The sequence below is a fragment of the Lonchura striata genome, chromosome Z, assembly GCF_050655825.1.
Source record: "Lonchura striata isolate lonStrDom1 chromosome Z, ASM5065582v1, whole genome shotgun sequence".
In the NCBI taxonomy this organism is placed as follows: domain Eukaryota; kingdom Metazoa; phylum Chordata; class Aves; order Passeriformes; family Estrildidae; genus Lonchura; species Lonchura striata.
Genome location: NC_140740.1, coordinates 81745552 through 81762561, shown reverse-complemented (window position 1 = coordinate 81762561; position 17010 = coordinate 81745552). Strand labels below are relative to the sequence as shown.

At 37.3% G+C, this 17010-nt stretch overlaps 1 protein-coding gene across 1 annotated transcript in view; it reads left to right on the top strand.

Annotated features, from left to right (window-relative positions):
• Positions 1–3753: 3753 nt before the first annotated feature.
• The window catches only part of SLC27A6 (solute carrier family 27 member 6), a 36070-nt gene continuing 22813 nt past the window's right edge, over positions 3754–17010 (top strand). The window contains exons 1-4 of the mRNA XM_031507392.3: positions 3754–4436; positions 12235–12441; positions 14498–14656; positions 15693–15817. Coding sequence (XP_031363252.2) covers positions 3923–4436; positions 12235–12441; positions 14498–14656; positions 15693–15817 — 1005 coding nt within the window. The 5' untranslated portion in view covers positions 3754–3922. The remainder of the gene's footprint in view (positions 4437–12234; positions 12442–14497; positions 14657–15692; positions 15818–17010) is intronic.

Genomic DNA, 17010 nt, shown 5'->3' with positions numbered 1-17010 from the left:
TTAGTTTTGTGTGGCTGCTTCAGCATTATGACTTGCTTACTGACCGCTCAGACATTAAATTCTGGTTTGTTTATTACTTGTTTAATTTTAGATTTAAGATTTTAGACTTTGCTAGACATATATTTCACAGCTAACCTCTAGAAATTAATAGACACAATTACTTGGATATTATTGTTTTACTTTCATGGTAATGGAATTGAAGAGTGAGATGTGAAAATCTGAAAATTGCGTTTTCAAGGTATTTTTATTTTTTATTTAATATTCTGGATTATGTTTTAAAATAGAATATATATTTAAAAGGCAATATATATATTGAAATATATTTATTTTGAAATACAAAAAAGGAAGAACTCAATATGGTGAACAATCTGCAAGACAATATTCAGAATATGATGCTATTTTCTTCCTCTTCCATATTACAGCATTCTGACAATCTGAAAAGTCAGGAATCTATCTTTAAATCATAGACTTTTTATCTTGAAGGAGTTTCTGTTTAATCTCTTTCTGTTGTAGATTTCAAAAAATCTGTTTCAGATGGAAAAATTCACTGCTTTAAAATTACTTTAGTAAGAAACTAGGAAATAGCTGACACTTCAGAATTTATGCTATTATTTCCCACAAGGGGACCCAAAAACTCCATGTATCAAAAAAAAATCTTATTTAAAATAGCTTTTCCCCCTGCCCCCTAAACTGATACTTATGTCACTAAAACAGTCCAAGCAAATTCCCATGGGGATATTAGCCAGGTTCAGAGTTAATAAAATGTATGTACAGCACCATATTGTGTTATCTGGATATTAAAAGGCACAACGTGTCAAAATGGCAATATCAAAACTACAGGTTTTTATGCTGAAGAAGCATTTCTGTAATCTGTATTTTCTTGCACTATTGAGATTTTGGTACCACATTAAAAAAAATACTTCCACATATGAGTTCCACCAGTAGAAAATGAAACTCCTTTATATTTCGCTATTGGGTCATAGCATACTCTCAGGCATCAAAATGTTTTCTGTTGAAGTGAAATTGAGCAGAATAATTACAGTGTACTAAATAATTCAGGGCTCAGTGGTTTGTCTGTGGTATGAGTTTATGCGTCCTACATAATGTCAAAAGTAAATTAAATTCCAGCTCATGACATTTAACAAGAACCTGATTAACAGGTAATTTCTCACTATATTTTTGGGGGTTTATTTACTTCAAAATAAATACATTTAAAATATGAAAACTTTCTAGGGTTTTTTTTAAGTTAAAATTTGGAATAGTTTTAATTAGGGTTTCTTCACAATATGGGTATGCCACATGCAAATACGTGCTATGTTAGCAATTTTATTCTCATAATAAGATACATTTTTTTCCAGACAACTATTTTTTCCAATAACTTATTCAATGTATATGGTAAATCAGGTTCTCTTGATTGTTCATATGTTACATTCATCAACCCATGCATGCAGATAATTGCATCTTGACTGCTGATATGAAATAGGTAGCAAAAAAAAATTAATTTGAGCCATTCAAATTCTACACTGCTTACTTAAAAAAAAAAAAAACCCAAAACAAATGTGCATGTATCTCCACGGGATTAAGAACCAAAACTAGAGAGAGCAAAAATATTGAAAGTGAATTTAACTAATTCCTAACCCATCTCCTAACTTTAGGTGCTGGACCAGCTACCATTTTACTTAGCATAGAATAGAAACTGCAGATCCTCATGTATGACCTATAGCTGTTTGTGTAACCATCAAACCAAGGAACTAAGAGGGCTTTGAGGTGTAAGGTTAGTCGTGTAGCTTGACTAAAAAACCCACTTTGGGGACATTGTAAGAGATTAATCCAATATCCCAGTTTTGGCACAGGCAGGTTTGAATCCAATTCCAGCATGGCTTCACCTGAGCTATGTGATTTTCCATTGCCTATTGATATTTCCTGGCATGTCCTACCCATTTTTATAACAGACCAGAAAATTACTGGAAAATAACTTATGCATTAGAGAATTTTCCTGTCTCCCTTCAGGAGGATTGCTTATGTTTACAAGAAACTTGTATACTGAGTAAAGAGGATCAATATAATTTCTATGTAGAATTAACAGGAAAAGGGACAATTCAGAGACCACAAACCTACAATTTTGATTTGAAATGGCGTATTCCAGACTACCAGAGTCTCTGTGTTAATGTCTTGCTCATCATTTCAGTTCTTGGGGATCAGCAGCACTGATAACATCCGAGATAAATCCAAGATACAAAATTCTTCCTCTCTGTTCAGGTGACATGTGGCAACACACTAATCATTAGTCACTTTAGTAAATGCACTATTGCCTGGCTGATTTTTAGCTCACAGCACACTATATTTAAAATACATCTCTCTTATCTGCAGCCCATTCTGAATTTAGTTTACTTTTGTGCTCTATCAATTATCTATTGCTTTTCCTCTCACTCATCCATACGCCAAGAGCTTTTCATTGACCGGAGCTGCCGTGTCTCCTGCTTTCTTTCTGGCTTCTTCTTGCAAAGCAATCTGCAAACAAGAGTACCTGTCAGCTTCTATCTTCCTTCAAATCATAAGTATGCGTCTTCTTTATGAGTCATGGCCTTTCCCTTTATTCATTATTTATGCAGCCAAACTCCAGTCAGTCAAATAACTACTGTGTGTTTTTGTGTGTTAAGCACAGGTAAATGCAGCGTTTAGTCTGCCTATTAGTTACTTTGAAGAAATTATAAATACTGGCCCTTTAAGTTATCTCCACCTAAGAAAAGCAAGCTAGACCTCTCTATTCTCACATGTCCTTCTGGAAGAGGGGATTCTGAAATCACCTGAAAACCTAAATATTTATTTCTTCATGTAAATGTACACCTAGCTAGCACAGAACATACACATCCCCTGCACTTTGCAAGTAAAGGACACTACAATATCAATAAAAACCTGTCAGCCTACTGACAATACCGCCTTTAAAGAGGCATGAAATCTACTAATAATATAATTTTGCACGAAATCTACTAACAGAATAGTTTTGCACTGTTGCTCGAATTTTTCAAGCATGTCCATGTTTTCAACGCGTATCCAGTCAGCGTTCGTACAACAGACCTGTGTCTGTACATTCTTGATCTAATAATCTTAGTGGTAAACAGAACAAAACGGAACTGGAGAGAGCTGAAAACGCTCTTCAGGTGTCGGCTGCCCTCCAGCCTGGGGCGGGGGCCGAGCTGCGGGGACCGGCGGGAGCCACCTGCGCCGGCGCCTCCCACCGCCCGGTTCCGCGCCCGGTTCCGCGCCCGGTTCCGCGCCCGGTTCCGCGCCCGGTTCCGCGCCCGGTTCCGCGCCCGGTTCCGCGCTCGGTTCCGCGCCCGGTTCCGCGCTCGGTTCCGCGCTCGGTTCCGCGCCCGGTTCCGCGCCCGGAGCTCGCTCCGCCGCCGCCCCGGCCGGGGCGAGGCTTCCTGCGCCCGGGGAGCCAACCCGGGCTGCGGCCGCCGGCGGGGCGAGCGGGGATCGCACCTTATGCAACCGGCTCAGGGAGCGGCCGCCGCCTCGCCGGCAGCACCCGCAGCGGCAGCGGCAGCGGCAGCGGCAGCAGCATCGGCAGCAGCACCGGCTGCAGCAGCAGCACCGGCTGCAGCATCGGCAGCAGCATCGGCAGCAGCAGCAGCCCGGCGCTGTGCGTGAGTGCCGGGGCCGAGGGGGGAGGAGTGTCCCGCCTCAGCCCCGCTCCCGCCGGGCGTCCCGCAGGTGCGGCGAGGCGGAGGCGGGCGGGGACTCCGGCCGAGCCGTGCCGAGCCGTGCCGAGCCGAGCCGCGCCGCCGGAGCTCCTGTCTCCCTGGCTCCCTCGCGCTGCTGTCCCGCTGCGGAGGAGGTGAAGGTGGGAAGAGCCTCAGCCCCCGCCGGCCTCCGCCTCCGCTCCCTGCCCGGCCGTGCTGCGGCCCGGCTGCGGGAGATGCGCGGCTGGGAAGAGCTTTACCCGCTCCCAGTGCCGCCCTCCTGGGTATCGGGGGCTGCTGTCGGGATTCTTTCCTTGCACTTCATCCAGAAGCTTCTCTTCCCCTACTTCTGGGCCGACCTGAGATACCTGCTCAAAGTGTTGATCTATGGGCTGAGAATGGAGATGTACCGGCTGCAAGGGAGGGTTGTCACCGTCCTGGATGAGTTTGTGAAGCTGGCGGAGAAGCAGCCGCACAAACCGTTCCTCATCTACGAAGGGACCGTTCACACCTACAGAGATGTGGACCGGAGGAGTAACAGGATAGCGCAGGTCTTCCTGCAGCACGAGGCTCTGAAGAAGGGGGACACGGTGGCCTTGCTGATGGGGAACGAGCCAGACTTCATCCACGTGTGGTTCGGACTGGCCAAACTGGGCTGTGTGGTGGCCTTCCTCAACTTCAATGTCCGCTTCAGATCGCTCCTGCACTGTGTCAGTAGCTGTGAGCCCAAGATACTGGTTGTGGGAGCAGGTAGGGTATACTACTCATTCCTACATCCAAAGCTTTTAATGTCACATCTCCCACATTCCTGACCCTCCTGATCGTTTGTTGGAAAACTGATTTAGAGAAAGAAACACAGAGCCGGAGGGGGCTTCAAGATATTATAAAGCTTCAGTCTCTCAGACAGAATCAATTATATCCGTGCTTTGTGAACATCATTTAACCTTCTCTTAAAAAATGTGTATTGCAGGAGAGTTTTGGAGATTTAAGTACAGCCTGTTCCAAGTGTTTAATTGTGTCAGTAAAAGTGTCTCTGAAAGCATTAAAATTACTTCTCAAATAGTCAAATTTAATCTTACTTAAGTCATGTACTTTATTCTCTTGTAGTCAAATTTAATCTTAGTTAAGTACTGTACTTTATTCTCTTGTACTATCTGCCTATCCTTCTACTGATCAAGCAGACTGCAAAACTGGAAGGTGTAAACTTGGACTGTACAGCCCCTGCTGTTCAGCTGTTTGCAGAGGTACAACAGTTTTCCAAGAATAAAGTTTCAGGAGTAGAGTACGTAGGAGGTTGATTCATAATAACAAACCTACTGTTGGTATTGGAGTGTAGAAGAGATTGCTGTGTTTGTATAGGTATGGTAGTGTGTGTGGTGCAACTTTCTGGAGTATTACGTTTTTACTGAATGATTCAAAATTGGGCTTAATTAGATAGATGTATAAACTGAAGACAGATCCAAAACATAAACTTGCCAAAACTCATTTATGATGAAGTGAAAGTGAACCTGCAAGGCTCAAGGACTGCACAGAAGCTTGACACTTGATTGGAGAAAATATATCTAAATATTGCATATTAATGTTGTCCCAGCTCTTTAAAAATATTGTCTCAAGTCTCCTTTATCTTTCTTCTGTTGCACACTTCTTGCTTTCCTGCTGTTACACAAGTTGTGGGGTTTTACACCCAGGACACCTAAATGGTAGAATTTTCTTCCATCTGTTCTCTGCTGCTATGAAGTTGTGTTTTCAAAAATGCATTTAAGACTTTTCCCTTACATATTTTTAAATTATGAATATTCTTATTCTGATTCTATATGGTTTGTTAGTTTAAGATGTCTGGTAACTAAATCAAGCCAATGAAGCAAAAGCCAATTTAAATATAATCTAAATACATGATAACAAGACTTCTGAACTGACAGCTTTTCATTCTGCTTTCTTACTTAATTTTTTTAAAATCTTGTTTAGATCCTTTTTATGAATATGTACTTTTGAGTGTATGGATTGAGGAAGGGAATTAGTGCTCAGGAATTCCCTGCTTATTGACTGTGGCGAGGGAGAAACTTTGGATCAAAGCTTGTAGCTGAGAGTTTTTATTTAAGTTAGGGGTAACTAATGGATGAAAAAAGCAGAATTTGCGGAGCAGGGCTAGGAATTGTGTTTCTCCGCTCTTAATTTGCCATCAGCAGCTGATAGTAAGAGCAAGTGTGTTGAACTATGTTCCTCTGGGAGTTTGCCTCTGCTCACAAGGGAAGAGCTGTGTGCAGACAGCTGTTGCAACAGAAATACCAACAAATTAGTTTCTCAGCTGGTATTTTAACATTTTGGACTTCTTACTTTATTAAAGGTTTTTATTCTCTGCTGTAAGTCTGCCAGTCCCCATGAGCCTTTTCAGGATTTTTCTTCGGGACTTAGAAGCTCTTTTTTTTATTTTTATCTGTGAAAGAAGTTAAAGTTGCTAGGTCCTCACCTACAGGAACCTCTCCAAAGGAGTCCAGATTTAGCAACTGAAAGTTTATACACAGACCAGAGACTGGGAGGCCTAACTCATACCACTCCTGAAAGAAACATACTGAACCTAATTATTATAGGTAATAGTTTCCCCCTAATGTTTATAAAAATTGCAGAACAATGTTTAACACTGGGGTTGCGCAGTCAGTTACATAATTCTTAGAGGTCTATTAAACATGTTTTCATCCAGTGTTATTGTTAGTACCAAGGGATTCTTCTTCATCAATAGACATGAGGTGTTAATTTTCCTCCTGTGGCACCATTTTCACAAAAGTGTGGATAGTTTGAACATGGTATATTTTTTTTTTCCCTAAGTATTTACACTAAAACCAATCCGCTTGTGGTCTAGTATATATCACTGCCATAGACAAGCATGGTGTCTGGCAATTAAAACTACTTTTTTTAAATCAGAGAATAGTATGTAATGGCACTATTACGTTATATAGTATGTAATTTCACTATTTTTGGATAGTGAAATTCTTCTAAAAAATATATAGGTTTTACACCCTCCACAAAGAAATGCAGGTTGACTTAGCATTTCCATTTCTTGCAGTAGTTGCAAACTACATCTTCAGTGTTTTGGATTACATTTGGTCTTATTCATAGGCTGCAGCACGGGAGAAATTATGCCCTTAACAATTTGACTGCTTGTGTTCAGCAAGACCAAATTTGCTCTTGAAATTCTTGTATGTAGTAGCACATTAGAACAGGAACCTGTGTACAGGTTCTACTGTTACATCTTACTATATATCTAGTTAATATTAAGCTTTCTTTTATGCTGAAGGGAATCTTCAGCTTCTGTCTGAAACAATTCCCACTGATGATTGTTTATGGCAAAATCTTCCCTGCTCAGAATGGTATGTAGCCTCCTTTTGTGTGAGATGATTGCATCTGAAAGCTTTTTGTACCTCATTTTCAAAAACTTTTTTCTTTAAAAATGTGATACCTCCATACAATTAGGCTTGATACTATTTATGGTTGCATTGTCTTCCATACCTTGCTCCATTTTTCATGGTGCCTCTTGTAAGATCACTCTCATATGCCTTTTTTTTTATTCCTTTTGTTATGTGCCTGCATATTTGTCAGGCATTGTGGTTTGGTAAGCCCATCCAATTAGTATTATCTTGTCTTTGCTTCAGCACTTGGAATCAAACTTCTGATCTGACAATTCCCTCATACTTGGATTGCTTTTTCTAACTTTAGTTCAGAGTATTTCAATAGTATTTAAGTTTTGTGGATTTGATTTTGCCTTAATGTATTCTATGAACGCAGCAACTGAATGTTTTACTCTTAAGCCCCAGATATGTTATAAAAACTTCAAGGTTTCTTCCTCTTGCTGGTTTCTTATATGAAATGGCTTTCTCTAAAAGCGTGGGGTTTTTGTTCTGTAAATTTTAATAAATTCAGTGCAATCAAGTACATTTTTTGTCTTCTCATCCAGGCTCTGGCTAAAAGGCAAATATGGATTCTATTATTTGCCAGTATTTAGTCTTTCCAGTAGTTCCATTTGCCTTTGTGTCAGAGAGAGTGTTTTTTTACTTTAACTACTCTCATTTGTCTTCTATGTTCCCAGAGTATTTAAATCTTGCTTTCATTTGTTGCTTAACCTTTTCACACTTCCATTCCCAGAAGCATTTTCTCCCACCACTCCCATTTTGGGGAGTGTTTCTTGAAAGAGATTCAAAAGCTAGAGTTTTAAACTGTTTTTTAAATAAAAAACTAGTAGTTAACTAACTTGTAAGTCAATGAGGAACTTGTAAAAAAGAAAGAAAGAAACTGTATGCTCTTCTCTTTCAAAAGCTGTTCATTCTTACTAAATGTTACCAGACTATGCCACCTGTAATTGCTTAAAAGCTGCTGGTTAAACAGAGGAGGTAAGGCACTGCTTAAAATGAAGACATGTCTTAAGGCACCATGTTCTTTTTGGTGAATATTCCGATTGATTGAAGACATGCTTGAAGAAGGGATTACATTGCACGTGTTCTATCATTGTATCTGTAGCATCTATATCAGCAATACTACTAAATAACACATACAGTTTAGTGACCCACCAGAAATGCACAAATGGAGTTTATTTGCTGGGCCATCTTTAGTATTTTCCTGTTGGGAAGAGTTCAGCCCAGAGCAGGACATCCCAGGTGGCCATCGTGGCTTCTGATGCAGGGATTCAGCTGTTAAAGGATTGCTTCCTAAACTCCATGAGATTGATTTACATCAGTCCTGATAACAAAGGCTATTAGGGGAGTGTACGTGCTGCATGGACACGTGTGGGCAGCCTGCTCTGCCTGGCTCTGCTTGAGCAGGGTGATCCGACCAGGGTGACCTCCAGAGGCTCCTTCTCTTCACAGCCATCCTGTGATTTTGCACTTCTGTACAGAGGTACCTCTCCCACCTGTATTGCATTTTTCTAGCCAGAAGTCTTTACTCTCGAGGCACTAGCAGTGCTTTCTGCTGCTGCCAAGCTAGACAGAAGCATGTCTATATCTTGGGGAAAGAGAGTATGCAAAGTAATTTTTGTATATGCAAATCAAGGTCATTTGATGTTACATAGTCTCATCTGTCATGTTAGTCACTGAATGAAAAAAAGAATGGATTCTATTGAAACAACCTTTTCTTATCCATTTGGAATAAAAAGCTATTTAGACCTAAACATTTAGTACAAGAGGACCATAGAAAACCTGTGGAAGACACCTGCTCTGTTAGACACCGTATCTCTTTGATCACTTGCTCTTACTCTAGTGTGTCTACTCCCAGATGGTCTTTGAGGGGAAAAAAGGGCTGAGTGTGATTTGCAAGGTGATTTATATTGTGTTACCTTTTACTGCCTTCAGTGGCACTTCAAGATCCCAGCACTGATCCTGAGCCACATCTGACTTTCCTGCTATTACTCCTTTGTGAAAAGCTGAGTCACTTGGGGGATCAAGTACAAGTAACAATTACTTTCTGAGGCCAGACAGTGTGGGGAAGAGTCTGGATTTGATATAACTTCCTGAACATATCAGCCAGGGTACACATCAAAGTTATGTAAGAACCATTTCATGGAGTTTTCTTTCTGAGTAACTTTCTGTTCAGTACAAACTGATCTCATAATCTAATGTATTCCTTTCATCAGCGTGGGACTGTGTCCTTGCCAGCAGCCTGCGTGATCTCTCTGCTAGAAAATAACACAAAAACCTTTGTGCATCTAGAAGCCTAGGACAGTAGTTCAAAACATATTTTCCTTGCCTTCTCAAAAGATGTAACTGAGTTATGTATTCATGTGAATAAAGAGTAACAATTTCACAAACTTTCACTGAATAATGCTTTAAAAGTAAGAGGAGGAAAAAAGCAAACAAAAGCAGAAAAACATATAATCCTGATCAATTCCAGGTATTTTTTTTCCTGGTAGGAACCAAATAATTAGCAAATGGCAAACGTTTGTAAACAAGCAATGTAAATGGCATAGATGGAAATAGCCAAATTTTGTATGAGGAGACATTTCTCCCAGAACAAGTAACCCAAAATCAATATACTTTCATAGTGTAAAGAATAAATAAGTATTATTTGAGTAAAATTTTGAGTTTAAATAGCAGAACTGCTTTACTGTGTAGTTGCTTTTCTATATGAAGTGCACATAGAAGGTACCTCTACAGATATACAAATTATAGCTCATCCAAGAGGGCTGTGTTTTCCTGACAGGTGGAAAAGATGATGTGTAAAGACTAGACAGCCCTACACAATGTCTGGTACAGAAGTTTTTTGTTTGGAGAACAAAATGTTAGTTGACCATCATTAGAATTATTATTTGGAAATATGTTATTATAACTGAGAGTCATCTACAAACACTCCATCTCATGTGTGTTCCAGAAATAACTTTCAGTTTCTGGCACTTCGAATACAGCTGTTTTAACTTACCTTTTTTTATTCAGGCAATAGTTGATTGTTTCTACTGTTCTGTGCTATCTAAAGAGAAGTTTCTTTCATGGTAACTTTTGATTAGGAGCTGTTCATGTATTGTTCCAAGTACTAGATTCCTGAGCACAGAAGAAAAATAATGCTGTGTAATCATTTAATTGTTCTATAGTAGTAAAAAGCTCCAGAGCCATTGGTTTTAAGAGTGAGTGTTTGAAGAAAAAAATTGAGAGTAAATATGTTTCAGTCTACTAAAAGGGAAATGTGTCCTCATGTCATTCTCAAATATTGAGTGTGCCTGCAGGGTTGAAATTAATAGTTCCATCTTTCTTCCTTTGATGCACTAAAAAGGGAAAAAAGAAAAAAAAAGCAAATCCTCTTTTTTTTGACAGACTTGCATTGTAGATGAAACCAGTGCATTAATAAAGAATGACAGAGAATGCTATATTCTCTTACTACCTTTGAAAACAGAAGTAGTTTCTTCTGCTAGGTTCTGCACAAGCTATCCTTAGTATATTTGGGAGACATACATGAATAATAGGAACACAAAAATTAGTATAAGTAGGTAATATGTACATAATTATTCCATCACACTGGGTTTATTAATATGTGTTAGAAATGGTACAGTTGTATTTTTCTATTTATTGCTCAAAATAGACAATAATTCCATAATACCACAGCTAGACAGAATTAATATGCCAATGAACCTTGACATTCATGGCACCAGATTTCCTGCAGTTAATCCTACTGTTCTTGACATTATTTTTATTCAAATTTTTTCACTCTGTTGCTGTTTATAGTGCGACTATACTTCAGTGATTCAAACAGGATGCAAGCCATCTTTCAGATTTTTAAAATTATTTGGGCGATTGCTTCCTGAATTATTCTGCAGTACTATGAGCTTAGAAAACAAAATTTTTAATATTACACTACATCAGATCTATTTGTTAAATGTTCATAAAATATAAAAAACTTGTACTCTGTAGGGTTTAGGTTTGTAAAACATGTTTAGTTGATAATAGTAGGCTGTATATCTGTAATAGCAATTGTATGTTATTAATTAAAATAACTACATCAGTCTGTCATTATTAAAGTAGCTTTCTAAAAGATTAATAATCTTCAATTGTTTTGGCATAAAATTTATGCATATGGTATCCATATTTTATATTTGTGAAGTGAGTTGTAGTTGACATCAGGGTTTCAAATGCTGGCTCTGGCAATGCCTCATTGTGAGGCTCTGGGTGAGTCATGTCAACTTTGTTTATTCAAGTGTATTAAACTTGGTTATTCAAAGTTTACTCAACTTTATTTATTATAAAAAATGAGATAATAAAATAAATTTATACCCACAGGTATATTTGTAAGATTAATTACTTAGACCGAGATGCATCAAAGCCCTTAGGTGTAAATGAGTTCTATTGGAAACAGTATTGTTCCTGTTCTTGATGTGCTTCCTGCATTAGTAATTTAATGATTGTGCAGTCTTCTGAGAAAGTGACATTTTAAAAATGCTTCAAAATATAAATGCCAAATAGATTATTAAAGGATTGGCCTCTTTACATATTTTCTTCTCCTCTCTCATTGTTTCTTTCCTGATAAGCCAACAGAATAAAACTTAGTTAAAATGCTGTTTCTTTTTAAATTAGTCACTTCTGTGCTTTTGAAAAAAAATTACTTCTCTGTAGGAGATTGCTGTTGAGGTCATCCGAGGAAACCTGTACTGTAATTATTAGTTATGTGTATATATATATATATATATATATATATATATATATATGCCTCCATGGATTTCCTCAAGATTTATATGAAGTTGAAACTTAACCACATTTCATTCTGGTCTTAACAATGACTAAGGGTTGCCTAAAATCATGTGGACAATAGGAGCAAGTAATCAAGGCTCACAAGTTTGCCTTGAGAGCTAGTTGACCATTTTACTATGTGGGATCAGCAGTATTTTTAGCACATTATACCTTGTTTTCAGTGGATTTTCATTCTAGTTCATCATTATTTTATTGACTCTGTGTCCATGGAGGTGACTTCTATTTCTCTTTGTATTATAAGAAGTAAAACTTTAAGAGGAAAAATACGTTACTCTCTAGTTTTTTTCAAGGCATAATGGAATTAACATTATTTCATGTTAATTTTTAAGATTTGCTTGGGACTTTGGAAGAAATTCTTCCTAAACTTCAGAAAGATGTTAGTGTTTGGATAATGGCCAAGGACTCCACGTTTCCAAATGTGCATACCCTTTTGGACAAAATAGAAGCTGCATCTGAAGACCCTGTTCCAGTTAATCGATGCTCTGCCAACAACCTCAAGTCAGCTGTTCTATATATATTTACTTCGGGAACAACAGGTACAGATCTTCTGAAGAGTCCATCTTTTCATTCAACATTCATCTAGAAACGTGATTTTTCTAAAACTCTAGTATCTCAATAGCAAAATGTCATGTTTCTCATCTAGAAGCATTACTGTAGAAAACCGCCCATATTTCTTGTTTCTATTTGGTGTTTTACTCATTTCTCTTCTTTATTTTTTCCTGCCACATTGTACAAATTCTATGAGAGGCTTTATCTCTTATTACTTCGCAGCTAAGGTGTTAATAAAACATTGCTTTTTTGGTCAGTTTACACTCATAATAGATAGCATTTTGTGACCACATAACACTGCCTAGTTAAAGTAATTAAGATTTTTACCTAGAACTATAAAAAATAATCTTGAAACACACAAATAGACATTTGTTTTTCTTTCATTAAGTCATGTTTTATGCAGGTCAGTGTAGAGACAGAAAATAGGATTAAGTTACTAGCCTTTTAGTTTAGAAACAGATGTCTGAATTGTGCTCCAGCAGCTAAGAAGCTAAGACTTAACAAAACCTGATTGCTGACATGAAAGGCAGCATTGTTTTTAAGAGGAGTGGATTGGCATTCTCATTCAATTGAACACAACAGTTTTAGTCACATGAAGATTGAAAATGCATATGTGGTTTGAGGCTTTGTGCCTTCATACAAATAATAATTTAATTATTTGCTTCAGGTTCTCAGGAAATTTAGGAAATAAGAACACCAGTCTCCAATAAAGAAGTTAAGAAGTTATAAATATTGTCAAGAGATTAGGTTTTATTTGTAATACTACTAAGAGAAATATGCTTATGCTTGCTTGGTATGAGCTGGGAGTTAATTAGCTAAAAAAATTACAGAATTATCTAGGTGGGATGATTTTTTTCTTACAATTAGAATCAGAATATCTGTGTGAAGTCTCAAGTTTCAGTTATGTATAATATAAAATATTTTTGAAACTTTGTATGAAATACATAAATATACATTGAATTTCTATTATATACTATGTAATTAAAATCATAAGGTTTGTTTAGTCTGAAGAGTATGGAATAACTAATTTTGAGTTACTGAACATTTTCAGATGTTTTGACTGATAATCTTAGTTAAAAGAAAGGAGTATTTTGCACAGTCTGTAGTAATCTCTCTGTAAAGGCAGAAGTAAAAAACTCAAGACTGTAGAAAACTTCTTGCTAGAAGCAATTTATTGGCAACTTAGACATGTTCCCTTTTCACTTTAGTGTAGAAAAGTGGAATAGCCTGGAGGGTAGCTTGACTCTCCACAGATTATATTTCCAGGTCTAGCTAAGTCTTCAAATGAACAATAGCTTTGCAAGAATAGGTGAGAAAACCATGAATCATTACATCTTTTGAAGTATTTAACTCTTCTCACTTTTGATCATCACCCTGACGTAGACTGAAGTTTGTGTGTGTGTTTGAGAACATGTATGTTATGCAAGATCACATCCCCTACTCGGATTAGTAGGTACCAGAGTAGTAGCACAAGAGTCTACTACTTTTTGTGAGTCTGCACGTTGCTGAAGGGAAGTGCTCTGCTGAGCTTGGAGAAGCTCGTTCAGGGGAACCTAACTGATGTGGTCTTCTCCCTAATTTTTTCTTTTTTGTTAATTTGTCATTAGACTGCATAGAAAGATATATGATGCTTAAGCTCCCGCTGTGTGGCCTACTCCATGTAGATCCCATACATTTCTTATTTACCTTACAATCACTATGACTCTTAACAAAATGTGGGGTGATGCCTCTTTATGTTAAAAGAAGACCGTATCTATAGTAAATATTTTGTCCCTTCTTGCTTTGTATAATTTGCTAGCAGCAAACCCATGAGTTTCTTCATGTTTCCACTTATCAAACTAAATAGCAAAGAGATGAGGTTACAAACCGGCTAATGTTTATGTGTACATAAATGTGCAATATTGTATTAAACAGCCAATTGTCTATTTATGGCCATCTAAAAAGATGGTTGACAATTTGGTTACAGAAGTAAGAATTGACCCTTATAATTTTAGAACTTTATACACAGATTCCCTTCAATGCATTATTTTGATTTTATTACAGGTCTTCCAAAGGCAGCAGTCATTAGTCATTTACAGATTCTTAAAGGAGCTGCTGGACTGTGGGCTTTTGGTGCTACTTCAAAAGACATAATTTATATTACTCTGCCTCTTTATCACAGTGCAGCTTCTCTTCTTGGCATTGGTGGATGCATTCACCTGGGTAAGCCTTGTTTGCTTTTGTTGTTAATAGAGAATTAATTATTAAAAAAATGTATAAAACATGCTTAGGTTCACTACCCCTAGGGAAGCTAATGCTTTGCTTAAATTCAGTGAGTAGTCTTTTTTGGAATTGTTATGTATTCTGGGGAGAGGGGATGTTTTGTACTAACAAGGGATCTCTACAAGCTCTCTCTGTGGAGAGGAATTAGTTATCATAATTTGCATCACAAATGTTTTGACTTCCTTATATTTAAGTAAAAAGGAAGTTAAGGACATATGCAGTATTTTAGCGGTGTGTATGGTGCATTAGTGTATGTATGACTAAGAATTGTACAGTACAATAGAATTAAAATGTATTTGGTGAACTTAAAATATTGACAAATACATTGACTACTACAGACTGTAAAGCTTTTTAATGTATTTTTAAATCCCATATAACTTTTTAACCATTTGATTTGTATACTGTTTTGACACTGGCAGTAAATCAGATGTATTACTGAGACAATATGTGTCCTCAATGACTCTTTTATAAAAGATTTATTTGGAATTCCATGGCAAATACTTTGTTTCCTTATGCATCAAGTTCAAGTCTGAGCAAGGGAAAGATCCTTGTATTGTGAGTTAATTCTGTTTGAATCTGCATTAATGAATACTTTCTTGAGAAATAAGGCTTCAGTGATACCCACATGATTTACTAATCACCCTGAATTTTCTGGGTATTTTCAGCTAAACGCTTGAACACAAGAGTTCAGGTTAAACTCTTAAACTCTTATGTTACAATGCCAACAGTGTTGTAAGAAGAAAAGCTGACTTTTGTTTTAAGCTCTGATCTATTGCATTGCTGTCTCAGCCAGGAGGCTGATTTCCTCTGCCTTCTTTGTCTGCCAGGTTTGAACACATGTCCTCAAATAAAACAGCTTAAATACCACATAGTTCTCTGAGCAAGGCTGTCTTAGTTCCTTGGATGTCCTGGTTTATAGCTAAGTTTCCACACAGAGCAATTGCCTAATTTCATTCTCCCTACTGTTTCCATAAAGGTGCAACCTGTGTGTTAAAAAAGAAGTTCTCAGCCAGTCAGTTTTGGGGTGACTGCAGGAGGTACAATGTGACTGTCATCCAGTACATTGGAGAACTCTGCCGTTACCTTTGCAATCAGCCAGTGGTAAGTGAAATCAGAGTGATGCCTATTTGTCTGTCAATATGTTTATTTTTCTTCACGTGGGTGTGCTAACAGGGAAATTAAACTGTATTGGGCATGGCCTTCTGCTCTTCCTTTTATCTGAGGTTCTGCAAATATTTGGTGATATGGAGATGCTTAACAAAAATAATGGCTTGAATCATGAAGATATACTAATATTATAAGGAACAATTTTGAGACTAAAAACTGATTCAGTATAATTTGGTCAAAAAGTACTATTTCACAGAATTTTGCCAGGTAAGTTCAAAAACCCAGGAGTACTTTTCAATGCCTTTTCTGAATTTTCAGAACTTTGTTTCTTGGCATTTGTGTGTGTCAGAGGTCTCACGTTTTGTATACTATGTATTAGCACTGTTTTGTTTTGTGAAATGTATATTCTGAGACCATCTAAATCATATTTTTAAACTTGCAAGGCGCTTGGTCTAGATTAGCAAATTTTTGTTCAAAGTGAAACATTTACTTTTTTTCCCAATGATAGACCTATTCTAGACAACAAATATTTAAGAAAACAGAAAGAATTTTTTGAAAATATACAGAAGTTGGATGCAATGCAACTGTTATCTCTTTGAAAAGCCTCCCTATGCCACAAACATGATTTCATTTTGTTATTTCAAAAAAAATAATCAGTGGTTTATTTTCTTTTCAGTAAAATTTATTAAAATTACTCATCTCTTAGGAAAAGGTACCAGTAACTCAAAGTATTTAATTTGAAAATTATTAATATCATCCTTAAGCAGTATTCTAAAATAAGAGAATGCAAATCAGTCTTTTTTTCCGGCAGAATAATAATTTGCATTAATATTTTGAATTGCTGACCATAGAAAGGATAAGGTCATTGGATTGCTTTTCCCTTAAGAAAATTTTAAAAATTATGTTTGAGCAATGTAAGTGTGGGTCATGGATCACACTGCTCTATCCATGGGTGCCTCAGTTAGTAGAAGTTCTTGAATTAAAGGGAGTTTGGATGATGGCTTGGTGAAGACCACTGGTGCTGATGAGAAACCAGAATAGTGATACGTTCTCTGATTGTTTTTTGTGGGTTTTTTGGGGCGGGTTTATGTCTTGGGATTTTGTTTGGTTTTAATTTTTATTTGTTTGGGGGATTTTGACTTTCTACTAAAATAAACAAAAAATTACTTAATAACAAAAAATCAAGT